Genomic DNA, 21,361 nt, shown 5'->3' on the forward strand with positions numbered 1-21,361 from the left:
TTACCATGTTTTTAGTGGCTGAGTAATACTCCATGGTATACATATACCACATTTTATTAATCCACTCATGTATTGTTGGGCACTTGGATTGTTTCCACATCTTTGCAATTGTGAATTGTGCTGCTATAAAACACTCAAGTGCAAGTGTCTTTTTTATAAAATGTCTTTTTTTCCTTTGGGTAAATATCCAGTAGTGGGATTGCTGGATCAAATGGTAGGTCTACTTTTAGTTCTTTGAGGTATCTCCATAATTACTTTCCATAGGCATTGAACTAGTTTGCATCCCTTCCAACAGTGTGTAAGTGTTCCTTTCTCTCTGTGTCTACACCGTCATCTGTTGTTTTGGGAGTTTTTGATAAAAGCCATTTTCACTGGGGTTAGGTGATATCTCATTATGGTTTTGATTTGTATTTTCCTGATGATTAGAGACCGTGAGCATTTTTTCATGTTTATTTGGCCATTATCTCCTTTTGAAAAGCTTCTGTTCATGTCTTTTCCCTACTTTTTAAAGGGATTATTTGATATTTTCTTGCTGATTTGGTTGAGTTCTATGTAGATTCTGATTATTAGTCCTTAATTGGATGTATAGCATGCAGATATTTTCTCCCATTCTGTAGGTTGTCTATTTGCTCTTTTGATTGTTTCCTTGGTTGTGCAGAAGCTTTTAAATTTAATCCGGTCCCATTTATTTATTTTTTTTGTTGCTGTGATTGCCTTTGGGGGTCTTTTTTATAGGGGCTGTACCATTTTATATTCCTTTCACACACCATAAACAAATAATGCAAGTAAGGGGGAAACATGGGTGCAGTTTGGTAACGTGTTATCTGTGATTCCATGTTTCAGTCGTGAAAGATTTATAGAGTAATGAATGAGTCATGGTGATAAATAAAAAATTAATAATAAAGTCGATATCCTGTAGGCCAGAAAAACTGCTTGAAAGAATCTCTGGCCTATGGCCTTTGTCCTAATTATTTTTGCCAGAAATTAGTTTATAGGCTGATGTTACTTTTATAAGACAGAAGCAAAGGCCAGAGTGACAAATAGCTATTAGAAAATTTTATAAAAAGGTAAGTTTTAGAACCAACAGCTCTGTTTAACACTCCCTATATTGGCATTATAAATAGCTAACTTATCTTAGTTATTCTAAATCATAAAGGAAAGAAATTTATGCAGAGTCAGAGACCTCATGATTTGCTAACTTTTTTACCATCGATAGCTAACATTGTGTTGTCATTTGCTAGTTTGAAATGCAAAAGCTAAATCTTCAGCTTCGTTCCAAAAATATGTAGAGTTTAGCCAACTCTTTTTGTCCATATAAAATCTTCTGCCCTTTTACATGAGTACTGCAAACAATTCTGTCCACTAGATTCAGAATAGGATTAAATATTATCACTCAGAACTATTTATTTTGATACAATATGCTCTGTTTTAATCAAACCCATTCTGTGGCACTGGCTACTCTGATGCCATAAGGTCAACAAAAAATTTTATCTTTCTAGGCTCTGACAATGGTCTATAGATAAAATACTATTGCATGTTTTCGGCTATGACTATCTTCTGCAAATTACCTACTGCGTTGTTATATCAGTAAGAGCAGGGAATGTAGCTTATTTATTGTGATTTTCAAGTAACAAACATGTACTCAGTAAATAATAAATGAAAAAACTGTGCTAAATACTCTTAGGATTACCATCATGAAAGTTTTTGGTTTTCCAGAAACTTGATCGAGTAGTTTTATGAACATTATAGGTGGTTGATAGTTTGTAATGGATATATATTTTTTAACGAAGCTGAAACAGTTCATCATCTTCTTCTAGTGTATTTATGCTTCTGCTCTTTGATATTTTCTCAGAGGAGGGATAGAGTCCACACTGAAAGATGGCTGTTACATTTACTTGCCTCTGGTGTCTTGTTGTATAGATGTATATTAATATATGTAAATATGCACGTACCTTCATATAAAGTACAGTATCCTATAACAGTGCACTTTTATCACAAGTACACTTTTACCCTTGGAGACGGAGTACACAAAAATTTTGGCACTCGGCACAAATAGTCTGAAAGGAGTTTATTTCCAGATTCTCACTTTCCATATGTAGTTTTTACTAAAGTTCCTCCTCTGCCTTAAAATTAATATTCTTAGATAAATTCTAAGTTTTACACTCCTTAAGTTTACATTTCAAATATATCTTGAGCTTATCAGTCTTTATTTATTATGATAGGAGAAACTTTGCCTGTTTTGTTTTATTTGAGAAGGCACGGATGTTTATATAATTATAGTCAGCCAGCTCTTCATATCCATGAATTCCACATCCGTGGATTCAACCTACTGGCATTAAAAATATTTGAAAGAAAAAATTCCACAAAGCTCCAAGTACCAAACTTGAATTTGCCATATGCCAAGTACTACATTGAATCCTTGCAAATTATGTGATGTGTAGGCCTTGTATTAGGTATTAGAAGTAATCTAGAAATAGTTTAAAGCATATGGGATGATATATGTAGGTGGTGTGCAAACACTGCACATTTTATATAAGGGACTTGAGCATCCTTGGGTTTTGGTATCTGTGGTGGCCCTGGAATCCTGTGGATACTGAGGGATAACTGCATTTCTTTTTATTGTTAAATATATATGTACATACACAGAAAAGTGCAGAAAACAATATATACAGATAAATTTTTATAAAGAGAAGACCTGTGTGACTCCCACTCATTTCAAGAAATAGAATTTTGAAGCCCACACCTTCCAAGTGTCTCTTCCTGAATTTATCTTGCACATCCCCCACCCGACTAACCATAGGTTGACATTTATGTTAGTCATGTCCTTGCTTGGTATTATAGTTTTACTTTATGAGATGAATTCGTAAAGTAGCTTAATGTACTTTTTAACTTTACATAATGGATTCCTATAATATGTATTCCTTTGTACCCAGTTCTTTCACTTAACATTGTATGTTTAGGATTCTTCCCTGTTGTGAGTACTAGTATTTGTTACTATTCATTGTTGTATATATTCCATTATGTAAATAAACTGCAGCTTGTTCATTCTAGTGTTCATGTTGTGTGTGTGTTTTCTAGTTTTTGGAATTCTGAACAGCATTGCTGTGAACAATGTAATACATATGTAAGGTAATCTGTATCCTGGTGCAGCTTGCATATCTGTGGGAGTGGAATTGCTGATGATAGGATATGCATTTCTTCAACTTGGATAATGCTAAATTAGTTTCATAATGGTTGTACTAATTTACATTCCCATTAGCAATGTGTGGATTTGTGGTGTTCCTCATCTTTGTCAACACTTCGTATTATTGGATTTAAATTTTTATAATCTGTTTAGTATTAAAGTTTATTTTATTTATTTATTTTTGCTAGTGAAGTGTGATTGTGGGGAGACACAATGTTAAATCAGCTTAACAATAACCCACAACCCTTGGACCAACTTAAAGTTTATTTTAAAAAGTCATTAACAAATCAACTTCATTCAAAGGGTTAAATTCTAGCCAGCTTTAAAACTTAACATCAAGATGTTTTTTAAACTCTCAAGGACTCATCAAATACAATGAATTTCTATTGGTACAGATCCCTGCTATCAAAACTAAAAAAATATTAAGGTGCTTTATGCCTGCTGTTAGTTTTCTTTAGATTTACTATTGTCACGTCTAGTTCAACCTCAGCTATTTTACTAAGCTGTGTATTAAATTTGGATTTGTTTAGCTTTGCTTCATGAGGAGCTGAAGTAATATTTTTTTCTTACTTGAAGTCATATTCCTTCCCACCATCTCTCAGGAACACTTCCTATCCATGAAAAACAAAGTAACCTTTCATTTCTTGCTTCCTTTTCCTTACTAAGGCCTTCTGAGTAGGAAAAGGAGAGGGCTAGTGATTCCATATTATCCTGTTCTAGCTTAGGCGTTGTGGAAATGGATATTGCTGTTGTGGAATTTCTGAAGAAAACTTGAGTTATCACAAGTTTTAAAATAACATAAAAACATTGTGTTTGACATCTATTAATAAAAGAAAATTTCACTTAATTCTTCTTCCTATTTTGTAGTAATATCTCTGACCTATGTTATGTACTTAACTGTTGTTTCCTTAAGAAATACTATTTAGATTGGTTCTAAGTTAGCAGTGAAGATCTTGTAGGCTCAGTTAAAGAGTATTATACAAGGGCTGTCTGGAAAGTATCCAGCCACAATTTTCATAATTTTTCATGTTACATGGCTGAATACTTTCTGGACAGCCTTTATATATGTTTAGTGGTTGTTGAACCTTTACTAAACTTGAACATTGGATGCCCAGAAAGTCTGGGCTGTAATGGTTTTTTTTTTTTTTTTTTTGCATAGTGAGGATATTATGTAAATTAGCCTACCTTTTCAGGCTTTATGAGCACCCCATAGTATTGATTCTCAAATGGGGTATATAGTAATTATCTTACATAAAGGAAACAAATTCTAGGAAACATTTTGTGTGACTATTAAGGAAAGTATGTAAGACTGCCAGTGATTTCTTAGAGTTGTTTAATTGGCAGGATCTTTGAACTGTAAATTTTATAACTAAAAATAATCTAGCGTAGTCAGTGTTACATTATCAACTGATACTGGTTTGCTGTTTACAAAACCCAATTGGGGATGCTGAGGATACATGTTCCTCTGTTGATGGCACTTAAACAACATTGTTTCACTAAATAGAGCAATCAACAGTGTTGCTCCACGTAGAATAGGGAGGGTATAACTGAATTCAGAATCTAGCTGGTATATAATTCAGTGAAATATTCTGTTGCCTCTTCAACAACAACTTACTTTAAATATAGAAGTGAATTTATTTGATTCTTGTAACATTATTCCGTGTGTAATATGGCATAATACTAGAGCCTAGTTCAATTCTGTGGTAGAAATATACTGTTGAAATTTGTCATTATCTGGCATAATGAAGAGTTAAATTTTAAACTAGTTAATGCGGTTGATTGACATCTATGGCTAGGTTTCAGAGGGACTAGGGAACTTCCTGGAGAGTGTACCTCTTGAGGATTCCAAAATGTTAAAAACCATTGATAGAGCAGTGATTTTTATTTTAAAACAGGGATGAGGGTGGAAGTGGGCCACAATTTTGTATATGAGTATTAGAATCTTTGGAAGATGGATAATTAGAAAATCGTATTTACCATTATAACATGTTTGTTTGGGGTGGGGTTGGGAGATTCAAAAAATAGCCTACAAAAAGGAATAGCAACAAAATCTTGGTACCAATGGCTAAAAGTTAGTGAGTGAGAAAGCTTTAAGAGCGGGTCCCAGTACTAGTGAGGTTTATCACATTTGCTAATTAACCTGTGTATGTTATTACCTCTTTTGCATATCTTATTTTTTGTATAAGTATAAAGTTCATTGTATTTCTGTGGAGTAGTATAAAAGAAGTATCTTTGAGCCAAAAAAAACTTCTTTTTATTGCATCTTCTACCTAAGCTATCCCATAATATAAAAGTTTGCCTAACTCTACAAGCTAGAAATTGTGGGATTTTGTTGCTGGAACCCATAAATGTTGGCAGCTCCTAAGCCAAATTTTTATGTACAAGAAAAAGAAAAATTACTCATGTGGTATCACACCCCTCTTCCTTACATACCATTAGCATCATTCATGCTTTGCCTTTGCAGGTACAGCCACATGCTCCTGTTTTTGCTATTCTTTTTTTTTTTTTTAATTATAATAATATCAACTTTTAGTAGTTGCAAATGGAAGCATAAATTCTAATAATAGGATCATTATGTAAAGTGTATTTCTATATTGCTAAGTTTGTGGTCCAGCTCACCTAGAGGGTTGTCAGACAACCCTGACTGATAATAGCCTGTAGATAACAACTTGGATGACAGAATGAAAAATCACACATATATATTTAAAGGTGCATTTTCCCTATCCTTTCTTATACTTCTCCCTGCAAAAAGCCTATTTCTCTGTAACACAAGAAATTGGAAATTACTAACATACAGTTTGAAAGTATTATCTCTATGAAAATTTAATATGATATAGCTTTTTAAAAAAATTGTTCAAAGTAAAAATACCTCATGCCATTGGGGAGAGTCTTAGGAATTCTTTTCAGTCTGACAGAACTTCAGGAAATTGAAAAAAAACCATTTCAGATTTCTGTCTTGATTCTTCTCTCAAGTTTCTGGTTGATGACTTAGCCAAGTTTACCAATATTAAATTAATTAAAGCATTAAATTTTACTAAAAAAAAAGTGGTTTTTTTAAAAACCATTTTATGTGACAAAAATGCCTAACCTACCAGTGAAGAAATTCTTTCCCACAAGATGTTAATGTATAGTATATCTGAAGATATACTATAGAAATCTTTTTCCTTGAGCCTTATAGCTTACCACTGAAACTGCTGATATATTTTTGAAGCTTTGGAATCTTCACAGTAGGTCATAAAGGCAAATTTATTATAATGTACACTTATGATTCTTTTGTGAGTTTGTAATCAGTTTTTGTTACAAATTAAAGGGCATTTAAAAAAAACCCAGTGCGTTTATTACTTGCATTATTTATCACTCATTGTTAATTTTTAACACTCTTATCAGCAACTTGTAAGTTCTGTGCAGCCTTACTCTTAAGATAATCATTTATAAAAAATAATGTATTATACATAAGATTATTTCCTCCCTTGGGAAAATTAAAATGCCAGTAAGTCAGTCAAATATATATGTGTACACACAAACACACACACACATTTTGTTTTTTCTTTAAACAAAGTGAATGTCCTGAATTTAAGTTTTAACTTGAAGTTGAAAAAGCATTCTTTTCTAAAATGCATTTGTTTGCCTGGCTAGGTATATATTTCTTTTGAGTGTATGATAGTCAAGGGAAAATAGTCTTGGCTAGATAAATGAATTTAAGGACAAATATACTACATTTTTTTGGAGCATGAGGAAAAACATTAATTATTTCAGATTTTCAGAAAGAATAGCTTTAAACAGAGACATTTTTAATCCTTTTGTTAGGTTAAACCTAAAACTTTAATGCCAAACACCAACATTGTTGCCCTTTCATAAACTACTTGAAGCACTTAACAGCCAGAAATCTAGAATAGCTATTTGTGAATTGGTGTTAAAGGTTTTCTTCATTTTCTTGACTTAATAGAGACCTTAGAGATAAGGAACTTAAAAAGGATTTTAAGGAACAAATCAAATGTCATATAGTCTGTGCAGAATGAAATCATTCATTGTCTTGGATGAAAATCCCATTTAGAAACTTTATGTGGGTGGGCTGAGGATTCTTTCTCACTGATACTCAGTCTTAGATTTCCAAGAAGGGTTTCTGGAGAATGCGATTTTGATTTAGTATCATATATAATTTCTAGGAAACTACTTTGGGTGAAATATTTTTAAAATGTTTTAGGAAGTAGAACCTGTTTTGCAGCCATAATTATATTTTAATCAACATGTGTTTGGGAAGCAGGTTTTCTTATGCTTCTGAATATGGAGACAAAAATAGGAGCAGCATGCTTGAGGTAAAAGGATTCTCCATTGTGCTCACCTCAATACCTAGGCTGGCGAAGCCTGTGGTGAGAAAGTAGAGAACTTTTGTATTTCTCAAAATGGGTAATAGATAAGATGGTTGAGAAACATTGACCTAGTGGAGTAGCTGAAAATGTTTTCATAGGATAGATTGCCAGAATTAAAATGGTAATGTCTTACCTCTCATAGATGTGGTATTTGAGAAAAAAATTAAAAATTTGCTCTTGGTATATTTAGAATGTTATAATTTGCCATTTGGTATTTGTTCTTTCATTAGCATGGAAACTCTTTTGTTACATGTTTCAGGTGAAGCCTAAGGCATGTTGGCAATGCTTTTTCTAGAGCCCTTCTTTCCTGAGTTTGTTTCTTCCTTTCATGTAGCTTTTCAAAATAATTAAATTTTTTAAATTACAGCAATGCCTTATTTATCATTTTGATTTTTGTCATTGAAGCCAGTTATGCAGTACTGTTTTAGAATTTAGGTGACTGGTAGTTGAACTGAATGAGTAGTCAAAATAGATTGTTTAAAATGCCATTCAAGAGACTGACAGCATGGAATAGTCAGTGTCTGAGTATTCATTACCTCAGCATGGGCAGTGTTGTTGTGTTTATGTGAGATTTATGATGATTTTTTTCTATCAAGAATTTTACCTTTCCGTTTCCTTCCCTTCTGACTCTTCTTTTTTTCATCAGTGTAAACCAGAATACAAGGTACCTGGACTTTATGTTATTGACTCCATTGTGCGACAGTCTCGACATCAGTTTGGTCAAGAAAAGGATGTATTTGCACCCAGATTTAGTAATAACATCATTAGCACTTTCCAGAATTTATATCGTTGCCCTGGGGATGACAAGGTATGCCGCTGTTTTTTTTTTAAAAGGAGATACGTTACCTTCTTGGTCTTTAGTCTTTAGATTGTCTAAATATAGTCACATGCCACATAATAATGTTTCAGTCAACAACAGACCACACATACAGCCGCGGTCCTGTTAAGATTGTAATACCGTATATTTACTGTACCTTTTCTTGTGTTTAGATACACAAACACCATTGTCTTACAGTTGCCTGTAGTATTCAGTACAGTGTCATGATGTACATGTTTATAGCATAGGAGGAGCAGTAGGCTATATCATATGTAGGTAGGCTATACTATCTAGGTTTGTTTACATATACTCTATGATATTCTCTGGATAACGAAGTCACTTTACAATGCATTTCTCAAAATGTATGCCCGTTGTTTGGCAGTGCATAACTGTATATGGCTTTATGTTATCATTTACTTTTAGTTAATTCAAATTTGAATGTTTAATTATTAAAATATCCATATTCCTTTTTGTTCTCAGAATTTCTTAAACAGAGTGGAAAGATATAGTTGATTTTCCTACTGTTTAATTTATTGAAGCAATTGATGTTAAAGAAACTGCTACAATAAGTTTTTGGAATTACACTGAACATTTATTCACACACACAACCAATTCAGAATTGTGATTATTTGACTTAAACTAATATTTAACATTCCAGTGTCTGTGAAAAATGGATTTGCCAAGCAGTCAATAGGAAATAACTGTATATCGGCTGGGCGTGGTGGCTCACGCCTGTAATTCTAGCACTCTGGGAGGCCAAGGCGTGTGGATTGCTTGAGGTCAGGAGTTCGAGACCAGCCTGAACAAGAGCGAGACCCCATCTCTACCAAAAAAATAGAAAGAAATTAACCAGACAACTAAAAATATATGGAAAAAATTAGCCAGGCATGGTGGTGCATGCCTTAGTCCCAGCTACCTGGGAGGCTGAGGCAGGAGGGTAACTTGAGCCCAGGAGTTTGAGGTTGCTGTGAGCTAGGCTGATACCACGGCACTCTAGTCCAGGCAACAGAGTGAGATTCTGTCTCAAAAAAAAAAAAAAAAAAAAAGAAAAGAAAAAGAAAATAACTGTATATCAAAATTATTTTGTTATGGTAGGATTTTTATTGGTGCTAGAAATCACACTATTTATTAGGTCTGTTAGATCTGAATGTGTAAATATTGTATAATTGCAAGTTAAAAGAAAGCTTTGGATCCTGAGGGGAATAAAAAGGAGTTGTTTATCCTCATATTTGCCCTGAGATGTTAGAAGGTTGTTTATTTTGGGTTCTGATTTGGAAATTTAGGTGTGCTTTTCTAACAGGGTTGATTGCAATGTTGATTAAGAAAAGATAAAAATAGATAAAGACTAATGTTTGCTTTAAGGAAGAACCACAAAAGTTAAAAGCTCACCACAAACCTTCCACCTCATCTCAAATATAACAAGATTACTGTGTTTAATAATTATTATAGTCTTGAATCAGAAAAAAATCTTGTTACAATGTATAGATGTGGAGATAAATTTATTATAGTATATTTTGTGAACTATTCTTGGATATACTTCTTAAGATAAAAAGTATTTGTTTTTAATTACTTTGATATTTTGATAATTCTGTGCAGGCAAAAAGTGCTTCTCATTTTAAATGACCATCTTAATTGATTTTCAAAATAGGTACCTTAGAATCCCACCTGAAATAACTTGCTAATTTGAAATTTTATATAAGCATTTTTTAAAGTAACTTTAAACACTTTGACTTAGAAATTTCACTAATTTAGACTTGGATTTTTATTAATTACAGTGAACAAATCAGTCTTGAATTTGTAGGTTTCATAATATAATATCTCATTTATAATAGGGTTTATGGAATAGGGCTTTTTTTTTTAACCACAGGAAGAAAGAATGCATTAATACTGTAATCTCAATCATAAATGAGAGGCATTTATAATAATAGTTGTTAGGTCCTGCCAATTTTGAAGTGCATGAAGAGCGTCTTGGAAACTGAAAGATTTTTATATAAAGCAAAAGAATGTAAGACACTCACTTTGCAAGTGCCCATGTTTTAGAAAGGAGAAATAGTCAAATCAGAAGGTATGAAGCATTCTTTGTGTAATTTTATTATGCTTCATTTGAAATAATTTATACATTAGTTTGAACATAGTTTAAAAATAGGTTACTGTAATATTATTAGGGATTTAAAGATGAACCAGATCTTAATTCTGAAAATGGCTATACTTTATCTTATAAAATATATACATTTAACAAGATGCTCTTTTTTATATTCAATTTTAGCCTCTGTCATTAAAATATTTTTTTCCTAATGGAGTAAGTAGCATCACAGTAGTAATAACTAGTACTTAGTGCTTGTTTACGGAACTTTTATGTGTTAAAACAGTTGTGAATCACATTGGTGACAATATCAAGAAAATAGTCATATAATCGAATCATTCTGCTTTTACTAATAACGAGTTCATGATACCATGACTATTATTTAAGTATGTTTGTATTTCAAGAAGCAAGACATAATAGATGGACCAATTGATGTTTCTTCCAAAATACTGTAGAATAAAGACATTCTTCTTTGTTGGGCATATTTTTCTGCTTATAAGTATGAAGCCTTCAAGGTGTGTAAAACTCCTAACGCAACCAAGAGAGGCATTTAAGTAGAAATTTTTCTACTTATGAAGTTCTCCCTAAATATTACTAATTATGTTATTAGATTTCAGAATGACCCAAGAAATAGAAGTCAATAATACTCAGTCTTTTCAAGTTTACAATACACAGACTATAACAGAAGAGACAGACAACAATTAAACAGAATTTCACAACTAAATAAAATTTCATATGAAATCTTTTTTGGACCAAGATTAGGGTATACATAATTAAATAGAAGTGCTTCATAGTGTTGCTGTAAGAATAGCTATAACTAGTAAATAAGGCATATTTCTGTCCCAGGATGCTCAAAATTTGCAAGTGGTTAAGGCATTTAAGATACTAGCCAGCCTGAACAGTTTGATACAATTTGAGATTGAGAAAAAGGTTGAGAGAATCCTTCGTTATGTAGTCTTATTTTATAAATGGGAACACTAAGGTTTATTTATTTATTTTTAATTTATTGACAGCCTGAGACCAAGGTAATCAGAAAGATTATATAGATAATGAATATTTCATGAATTTTATAGCAGCTACATAAATATTATATGACTGACTGGAAATTTATCAAAAATACAGAGTATTCTGAATATTTAAATAATCCAGAAAGGATGAGACTAAAACAAAAATTTGATATATTTGGTGGTAAAGGAATTGGAGTGGGAGTTAGGGTGAGCAATGTTGAGACTCTTTAGTGGGTAGAGTAAATTGAATGCAATGCTGCAGTTCAAGGGCCTATTATCAAGAAGAGAAAATCACTGAGATGGTTCAGCGATGGCTGATGAGTCCGCTTGCCAGTAGAAAGCAGGTTTTTAAATGTTTTTTTCTTTACAGAATGGTAGAGGACTCATTATTGTGAGAAATGAAATAATGTAGAACATTATCATTCTGAGAGCCAGATTAAATAATACCAGTATAGCATTGACGTTCTACAACAGGGGAGAGAAAGTAGGAAACAATAAGGAAAAGACACAATGAAGAGAGAAGAGAGATGGATATGCTTCAGATTCCATCTGTAGAGAAGTTTATCTGTCTCTGGTTTATAGTACCGGTAGGGAATTAGAATTTCTGGCAAGATGCTTAGAAAGGAAGTAATTTGGTTAAATTCTTATATGAGGAAATGCGCTCCCCTTAAGTAGCTTGGTAAAATGAAAATTTTAAAAGTCACATTAGATAAGGACTTTATTATCTTGTGAAATTACTTATTTGTTCAAAAGATAGACATTGTATGAGACAAAGTTAAAATCAACTGGAAATACAACTCTAGTAGTACTGAGATGAATTCTGACTCTGCCTCAGAATCCTTAAGGTAGTTCTCCAGTCAATGATGCCATCCATCTCATTAGAATTGACATAGAAGAGGAAGCCTAGTTGTCATCTTTGTCTTCAGCTAAATGTAGCTTTCATTTATCTTGTATATCAGAATTAACTTATTTTTCCTAAGAGAGTTATGGCTAGCAAATGCAAAATGATAGAAAACAGAATTTTAGGGTGGAAAGAAGCATGGAAGTGTTTTAATCCCTCTTTTCCATCCAGTTCCCTAATAGCCTCTATGAAGATGGCTTTGCTAATAAGGTTTTGAAAGCAAAAACCAAAATGTTGTTTTTCTTTTTTCCCTCTAGAGTAAAATAGTGAGAGTATTAAACTTGTGGCAGAAGAATAATGTATTTAAGAGCGAGATTATTCAGCCTCTTTTGGATATGGCAGCAGGGATTCCTCCTCCAGTTGTCACACCTGTTTTGGCCAGTACTACTGCTGCTATGAGCAATACTCCAGGTATGTTCATGCTTTAATGTAGATTTATTGTCTAAATATTCTACTCATACTTTTCAGATGATTTTTCATATAACAAATTATTTGACAGTGTAGAATTTGTCCAGCATTAGATAAATGAAAGAAAATGTAACTCGAAGAGAAAAATAAAATCAGATTTTATATTTATATGTAATTCTTTCTAAAATTTAGAAAGCTGATTTTTTTTTTAATCTTCAGAGACATAAATATAATGAACTTACAGAAATTGGTGTGTCAGGTTTTTCTTGATTGATGCTATCTATTTAAACTGGCATATAAATCAACTTAATATTTATAGAATACTGGGGGAACTTAACATTTATAAGGAGCCCTGAGAAAATTATTTAATAAACCAAAATCTCAAAATCATGTTTTTTTGAGGCATTGAAATGACATTTAAAATTTTTGTCATAGTCTCAAGAATTAAATTTGTTAACATTTTGGTATATATTTAGTTTTGTTCATACGTATGAACAAAAATGGTTTTATATGATATGTACTGTACTTTAAAGTTACAGTAGTCCCCCCGTAGCCACAGTGTTGCTTTCCACGATTTCAGTTACCTGAGATCAACTGAAAATAGATGACTGCAATACAGTATTTGAGAGACAGAGAGGAAGAAAGACGCTATATTCACATACCTTTTTTACAATATAATTTTTCTACTTCATTATTATTACTGTTGTTAATCTCTTACTGTGCCGAATTTACAAATTAAACTTTATCATAGGTATGTATATACATACAGAAAAAAACATAGCATATATAGGGTTCAGTACTAACCACAGTTTCAGGCATCCACTGGGGATCTTTGAACATAGGATAAGGGAGGAATATGGTGGTAGCTTAGTTAATTTGAGGACAAATATGGACAGATCCTTTGGGTTTTTTTGGGTTTTTTTTTTTAACTTATGATTCGATAAAGGATTTCAAGTGATTTTTCAAAATTGAGGCAACATGATAAAAACATTTATATAAATTTGTATATTTTATAAAAGTAATAGAACAAATCTCTCTCTACCTTTTCAAGTCTTATTTATTTACTTAAATATTTATTTGGGGGGTGTGATGTCCTTTTTAAAAGGAACTCCGGTGACACCTGTTACTCCAGCCAATGTGGTCCAAGGCTTACCTGATCCATGGGTATCTCAGATAACAAATACAGATACACTTGCAGCAGTGGCTCAGATCTTACAAAGTCCTCAAGGCCAACAGGTGAGCAATTTTTCTGTTATGTCGAGATTGATTTAAAATTTATTATTTTCCTGATGTATTATTTCATAACATACCACCTAGAGAGTATTTTTTTTTTTTAGTTTTATAAAAATGGCATCCCTATATATACTCCGCTGTAACTTGTTTTTGTCATTTAATATTGCATTGTGAACACTTCCATTGTCATCAGAGATTATTTTATAAAAATTCATTCTATACCAAAATACTGATTTAGCACCTAATTTGTGCCAAACATTATTAGGTGCTGTTGCACCCCAGTAACAAGACAGCATGGTCTCCTATCTTGGAGAAGACTTCTTCCTGTCTTAGGGGAGACAGACAAAAATAGAGGACAAAATTATTGTAGATAGTGATGTATGACTTTAGAAAGGATAACTCTATAGAGTGACTAGGTTTGGGGGTCAGGGTCAGAATCAGAGAGGGTGGCCAAGAGAAGGTGTCTTTGAGGAAGTGACGTTTGAATTGAGACTTGAAATGGAACTAGTCATGGCTAGGTTGGAGAATAGGAAGCAGAGAGAATTTTAAGTGTAGAGGTCCTGAGGTGGTAAGCAGTGTGGTGTATTGTAGGAATAGAGAGGTTTCTGTGGCTGGAACTTAAGGAGAATAGGGGGATCAGCACCACATGTATGAATCCATTTGAGGAATGGGAAAGATTGGTGTCTTCACAATGTCAGGTTATTCCATTGTACTTATACATTTATTCAAATCTTTTATGTCTCTTAGTTTAGCTTTGTACCTTTTTAAATGTAGTTTCCTCACATTTCTTAGATATATTTCTATGACTTAATTTCAATAGATTTGATTTTTATAGTCAATGTCAGCCTAATTGCTGTTAGTTTTCAATTGATTTTCTTTCACTTTTCAGTTAAATTATATTATTTGTAACTAATGGTAATTCTTTATCCTCTATTTAAGTACTTAACAATGTTATGTATTTTTCTTATTTTACTGTACCAGCTCTAAGTTCCAGAAGAGATTTTAACAGAAGTAATAGCACTCATTCATTCTTACCTTTTTTCAGACTCAAATAGAAATGCCTCTTTTGTTTCCCGGTATGAAGTTCGTTTTGTTCTGATACGTGCTCTTTATTATGGGCATATTCTGCTTTTCTTAGATGATAGTGTTTTTATTGGGTTTTGATTTAAAATTTTATCAGTGAAGATAATAGTATGGGTTTTCTTCTTTAACCAGTAGATATAATGAATTCGATTATTAGACTTTCTCATAATGATTCAGCATTGCAATTCTGTACACACATAAACACAATTGAGCTTTTCCGAGGCAGTACATTTAAATATTCTATAATTTTTGTTTTTTGAAAAGACTTGTGAAATGTAAATTCTTTTGCAACTGTTACAGTTTTCTATTTGTCACTATTTTGCAACCCTCTGATGTGAGATGAGTCTCTAGTTTTTATCACTATTCTCAGTTTTTAAATTAGCATTATTTCTGGCTTTGTGAGATAAGTTCAGAAATGTTTACCTTTTTTATGTTCTGTATAGTACAGCTTGACTACTTACTTTCTGTACTTGGATGTTCCGGATGAACTTAATCAAAAAACTTCCAGGGCTTGGTGTGTTTTTTGAGATTATTTTTTGATAACATCTTCAAATTCTTTGTTATTTTTATCCACTTATTCTACCTTTCCCAAATAGGCTTTAATAAAGATATTTATGATTAAAAACCATCAATTTTGTTACTTTTTCATAGTGTACACAATTTCTTAAAAATTTAACTTTGTCATGCACATCTGATGTATGTTGTATTTTTGCTCTTTTTAGATTGATGTGTACTAGAGTTTTTGCTTTCTTTTTATTTCTTTCTGTTACTACCCTAGTCCTCCTTCACCTTCATTTTTGGACTGTTGATGTTATAATCTAAATAGCCTTTGGTCTCTTTGCGTCTTTTCCCTTTTTAACCCATCGTTTTATTTCGCTGAAAGATTAATCTTTAAAAATGGTCATATATATCTTATCTACTCAGAAGCATGCAGTAATTGCATGTTATACATAGAATAAAATCCAACTTTGTGGCATTTAAAGTTATTCTCAGTGTAGCCTATTTTTTTTCAACTTTTTTTTATTGTTTATATTACACAGATTCTTAGATTTCTCTAAATTAATGTAAGTATTTTCTTTGCTCATGTTGCTCTCCCTTTTACGTTTATTATCTGCTTTTCCACTTGCTTTACGTCTCTCCCTTTCTTCACTATTCAAATCAAATTAAACTATTTTAGTGCTTGTTTGGTCTCTGAAGTCCAGTGGTATTGTGTCACTTCATTGGTACACTGTACTTTTTGCTGGGGTATACAAGATAAAGAGAAAATATCCTCTGGCCTCTGGAAACCTAGAGTTTAATAGGAAATGTTTATTGGAATGCATAAATGTAACCTAAATTAAAAATTTATAAGAATCATGGAAGGGCCAGGCGTGGTGGCTCATGCCTTGTAATCCCAGCACTTTGGGAGGCTGAGGTGGGAGGATCGCTTGAGGCCAGGAGTTTGAGACCAGCCTGGGCAACATGACTCTGTCTCTACAAAAAATTTAAAAATCAGCTGGGCATGGCAGGCGCATGCACTTGTAGTCCTAGCCTCTTGGGAGGTTAAGCTAGGAGGATCACTGAAGTCCAGGAGTTCGAGGCTGCAGTGAGCTATGATTGAGCCACTGCACTCCAGCCTGGGCAACAGAGTAAGACCCTGTCTGTTAGGAAAAAAAAAAAAAAATCATGGGAGTAGTAAAGGGGCTTTGAAAATTCAGAAGTAAAGATAATTGGTTCAGGGAAAGTTCTGTTGTACAGATGATATTTAATTTTTTTAAAGGATAGGTAAGAAAGACATGCTAAGGATGAGCTGTGTAGACAGAAGACTATTGAGAGTAAAAGATGAATTCTTAATCTTTCCAACAAAACCTGTTCTACCTGCATCTTCATCTCATTTAATGGAAATGCTGTTTTTCTAGTTGCTCAGACTCAAAAGCTTAGAGTCATCCTTGATTTCTTTCTTTGTTTCATTCTTCACATCCAATCTCTTAAGAAATCCTCTACCTTCAGAACATGTTCTTAATCTAACCACTGCTCATCACCTTTATCACTAGTTCCTAGGGTTGAGCCACCATCATTTCTCACGTGTTTCTTTGTTTTTTTGTTTGTTTGGTTTTTAGAGACAGGGTCTCTCTCTGTCTTCCAGGTTGGAGTGCAGTGGGCATGATCACTGCTCCCTGCAACCTCAAACTCCTGGCCTCAAGTGATCCTCCCACCGCGGCTTCCCAAAGTGCTGGAATTAAAGGTGTGATCGTGAGCCACCATGCCCAGCTTTCACCTGTTTTATAGCAGTAGCCTCTTAATGGGACTTCCACCCTTGTTCCGCTACAGTCTGTTCATACTACCCCCGGCAGAGTGATCCTTTTAATATACAATCACTCATGTAGCTCCTCTGCTCAAATTCCTTCAGTGGCTCCCTATCTCATGCAGTGAAAGCCCAGTTCTTAACAATCACTTCACTAGGTCTTGTATGCTCTCAGTTTGACCTGTTGTTCCCTTCCCAACATTTTTTATCACTGATCAAAGATTTTTTCTAAGCTAAGGATAAGTATTTTCTTTGCTCATGTTGCCCATCACCCTGTCCAGTTTATATTATCATTTGCTTCACTTCCTCAACTCTTTCCCCCAGGACCTTTTCCACTCCAGCCACACTGGCCTTTTTGCTGTTCCTTACATATACTGCCTATAATCCTGCCCGAAATCTTTGCACTTGATGTTTTCTATACTGAAAACCTGCTTTTCCTACATATTCATATGGTTTCAACCTCATGTAAGTCTTTGTTTAAATAGCACCTTAATAAGGCCTTCAATGACTGCTATTTAAAATTGTATACTCTATCTTTTATCCTCTGTATACTCTTCCTTTCTCACCTGCCTTATTTCCTTCCTTACCACTTAACTACCTTCTATTCTGTTACATAATTTACTTATTTGTTTTTTCTCTGTCTCTTCCTGCTGGAATAGATGGTATACAAGGACAAGGATTTTTGTCTGTTTTCTTCACTATTGTATTTCTAGTGTCTAGGTTTTAGTAGGTGTCATATAGTAGAATATATTTTTGTGGAATGAATGAATGATGTACAAAGCATAGCAGTGTTGGATATAAAAAAGATGTTTTGGAGTTATCTGGAGGAAAAGGTAATCAATGTAAGTTATTAATAACAAAGTTGAAACGGCAGACTTAAGTGAGACCTTGGTTGTAAACGCTGTAAATGTTGGACTGAGAGATACAGGGTTCATTTGCTGAGCAATGGAGAATTGCCAGAGATTTTTATGTTGAAGTCATGATCTGAACATTAAGTAAATTGGAGAAGAGAGAAATCTAGAGACAGGGAATATCCTTTTTTTTTTTTTTGGTAATAATGATTTTGGAAAGGAAGTAATGACTAAAAAATAGTAAGGTTGTGTACTCTCTGAAAAGATGGTCTCAAAAACATGAGACCATTCTAGACTTTTAAAAATACAGAAATCAGTTCAATGTATAGTCTTAAATTGAATCTAGTCTACATTTTTGAGACGATAGGAAACTGAATGCAGATGTCAAAAGGAGCAGTTAAATGTGTAAAGGAGAAATACAGCATTTCTTTCCTTCCCTCCCATCCTCTCTCCCTCCCTGTCTTCCCCGCCTACCTTGTTCTGCCTCCCTTCCTTCCTCTTTCCCTCCCTCCCTCTTTTCCTTCCTTCCTAATAGTGATTTAGAGGATTCATGTTGTCTTGTATTTATTTGTGGTCTTAATTGTTCTGGAGCTTCCTGAGTGCAGTAACTTAACTAACACATAGTTTTATATTTTCTTTGCTGTCATATTAGTGGTTTTGTGGAAAATGTTTCGTTGATAGTTAGATGACTCTAGTTTGTTTCCTAATGTTCCTATTTTAGTTAGACACAAAATTTTTTTTTTTTTACTGTCTTGCATGGTGTTTGTGCCTTCTACTGGAAGTTGAACTTTACTTAAAAAGTACAGATGTTTTGGTTATCAGTAGCTTTGCTGTTTTTATTTTTCTCTTCTAAACTGATAAATTTTGCATTTAATTTAGGTTTAGAACTTGATTGATTATCAGTTATTTCTGGGATGTATGTAGGGTTTTTAAATCTATGGAATCTCTTAAAGATCTTACTGTTATGTATCTTTTTTTTAACGGGGGGGTATATAGTGGGAACATAGGTTGCTTTCAACTCTAGATGACACAATTCATCATTAATAACTCGTTTCTTTCATATCAGACTCTAAGAAACAAATTTCTTAATTGTTCTTCACCTTTCAGGAAATGTGTTCTGAGATGATAAATTTGAATGATAGCAAAAGATGTTTCTGTTTTCAGTGCTTGTTCCTTTTCAGAGTTTAAGGAGTTAGTTGAAGCAGGGATAAGAAGTTTAGTGAAAAAGTGGGTTTTTTATCTGTGTGTCATATGACCACTTTATTTTGTTTTAAGTTCACTGACTTTCCTAAAGCAATACAGACTTAATAAGGACTGTTAATATCTGGTGCACAAAAAAACTTTTTTAAAAACTTAACTGTTGTTTGGAGTTAGCATGTTTTTTTCTTCATCTCCTAAGAATGTGTAGAATGATTGATTTTATTGACTAAAAGGTTTACGTGGGCACTCTTATAAATGAAACCCAACACCTGTATTGTAATAACTTTTTTTCCTCTCCAGCTCCAGCAGTTAATACAAACTTTACAGATACAACAGCAGAAGCCCCAGCCTTCCATTCTACAGGCCCTGGATGCCGGTCTTGTTGTCCAGTTGCAGGCTCTTACAGCACAACTTACAGCTGCAGCTGCAGCAGCCAACACTCTTACTCCCTTAGAACAGGGAGTCTCTTTTAACAAGGTAGAAATTAAATATCAAATCTGTTCTATATGAATTGTTAAATTGTATGTACTCCCATGTGCATTCTAATTCTATAAATACATTTTGTCATAGACTGTTTTAATATCCACTGTACTGTAGAAGACATTCTAAATTTTACAAAACATTCAAACTTCTGAAGAAATCAAATAATTTTAAAATTCCTCTTGAAACATTTAAGATATTTTCTTTTGGTTAATGATAAATGGTCAGTAAAATCTTGTAGTCTCTGTTGAGGTAAGTGATTATTTTCTGAACTTGTGTAGTTTCTTTCATGAATGCCACAGTTTTATTAATTGTGATATTCTGTATTCTATAATTTTATCCTGCTAAAATTAAAACTGTTCAATATGTGAAAGTTCAAAGGAAAACTTCTCCACAACTTGTCACTATGCTATGATAAGTTGAAGCCTAAGTATAAAAGATAGTGTTTTTAAAATTTAAAATCTTTCATGTGTAATTTATTGTATGATATCCTAAGTATGCTTCTTAATTATGGAAATATAATACTTGGAAGTGGTATCCATATTTTTTTACTTATGCTTCTGTGATTTTTATAGGAAAATAAATATTGATTTATTAATACTAGATTATTACTTAAACTTTTTTAAATGCTAGCAGATTCCAAGTCTAGTTTAGCCTAACTCTAAATAGCTAGACCACATAAAAAGCCTTTAAATTGAGCATTCAGAAGGATATTGGAGCATTCCAAAATGAGAACCATACTAGAAATAGATCTGTTGATTATGGTCTTAGATGTTTTATCAATTTGTATTACCATGGGAAAGACAGCTAATTATTTTAATCCTTAGTCTTGTCTTCCGTAAAATTAGAGTGTTAATGTTTATCCTGTGTATATATCATAATTTGTTTTGTTACATGAGGTAATATGTCAAAGTACTTTAAAGAAAAGTAAAGATCCACTCATAAGATGCTTTACTCTGTAATAGTAGAATATAAAATGATATAAAACATTTATATATTAAATGATAGAGGTAAATTAATGGGACATTACTGACATTTAAAGTAGCATTTGTAACTTACATTTGTGTGAAGTACTTCTTGATTTGTCTCTTTCTTTCCCCTTCCCCCCAGAAGTTGATGGATAGGTTTGATTTTGGGGAAGATTCTGAGCATAGTGAAGAACCAAAAAAGGAAATTCCAACTTCTCAACTGTAAGAATTATGTTTTTCTTTATAGCCATAGTTTTTTTTGGTTATTTTTGTAAGTACTGGGAGGGATGTTGCCATGTGAACTACTGAGTACACTTTGAATAAGCTGGGGTTATTATTTCAAATTTTTCAGCTTTAACATGATAGCAAGGTGCTAGAGATGTTGTCTTCTTATTGCCCTCCCTGTATTATTTGGACTCCTTCTCAAATCTTTGCAAATAGTTGGGGTATATCAAGTTCCTTATAGGAAAAATTGATAAATATTGGTAAATC

The 21,361-nt window shown here is 33.0% G+C and overlaps 1 protein-coding gene across 7 annotated transcripts in view; it reads left to right on the top strand.

Annotated features, from left to right (window-relative positions):
• Nucleotides 1-21,361, top strand: part of SCAF8 (SR-related CTD associated factor 8) — a 176,067-nt gene that overhangs the window by 40,126 nt on the left and 114,580 nt on the right. For 6 of the 7 annotated variants that reach the window (XM_045544614.1, XM_045544613.1, XM_045544612.1 and 3 more), the window contains 5 exons: nt 8,201-8,362; nt 12,620-12,773; nt 13,876-14,006; nt 19,722-19,898; nt 21,012-21,091. In XM_045544614.1, coding sequence (XP_045400570.1) covers nt 8,201-8,362; nt 12,620-12,773; nt 13,876-14,006; nt 19,722-19,898; nt 21,012-21,091 — 704 coding nt within the window. The remainder of the gene's footprint in view (nt 1-8,200; nt 8,363-12,619; nt 12,774-13,875; nt 14,007-19,721; nt 19,899-21,011; nt 21,092-21,361) is intronic. The other variant, XM_045544615.1, reaches the window with a different exon arrangement.

This window comes from Lemur catta, chromosome 2 (assembly GCF_020740605.2).
Source record: "Lemur catta isolate mLemCat1 chromosome 2, mLemCat1.pri, whole genome shotgun sequence".
NCBI classification, from domain to species: domain Eukaryota; kingdom Metazoa; phylum Chordata; class Mammalia; order Primates; family Lemuridae; genus Lemur; species Lemur catta.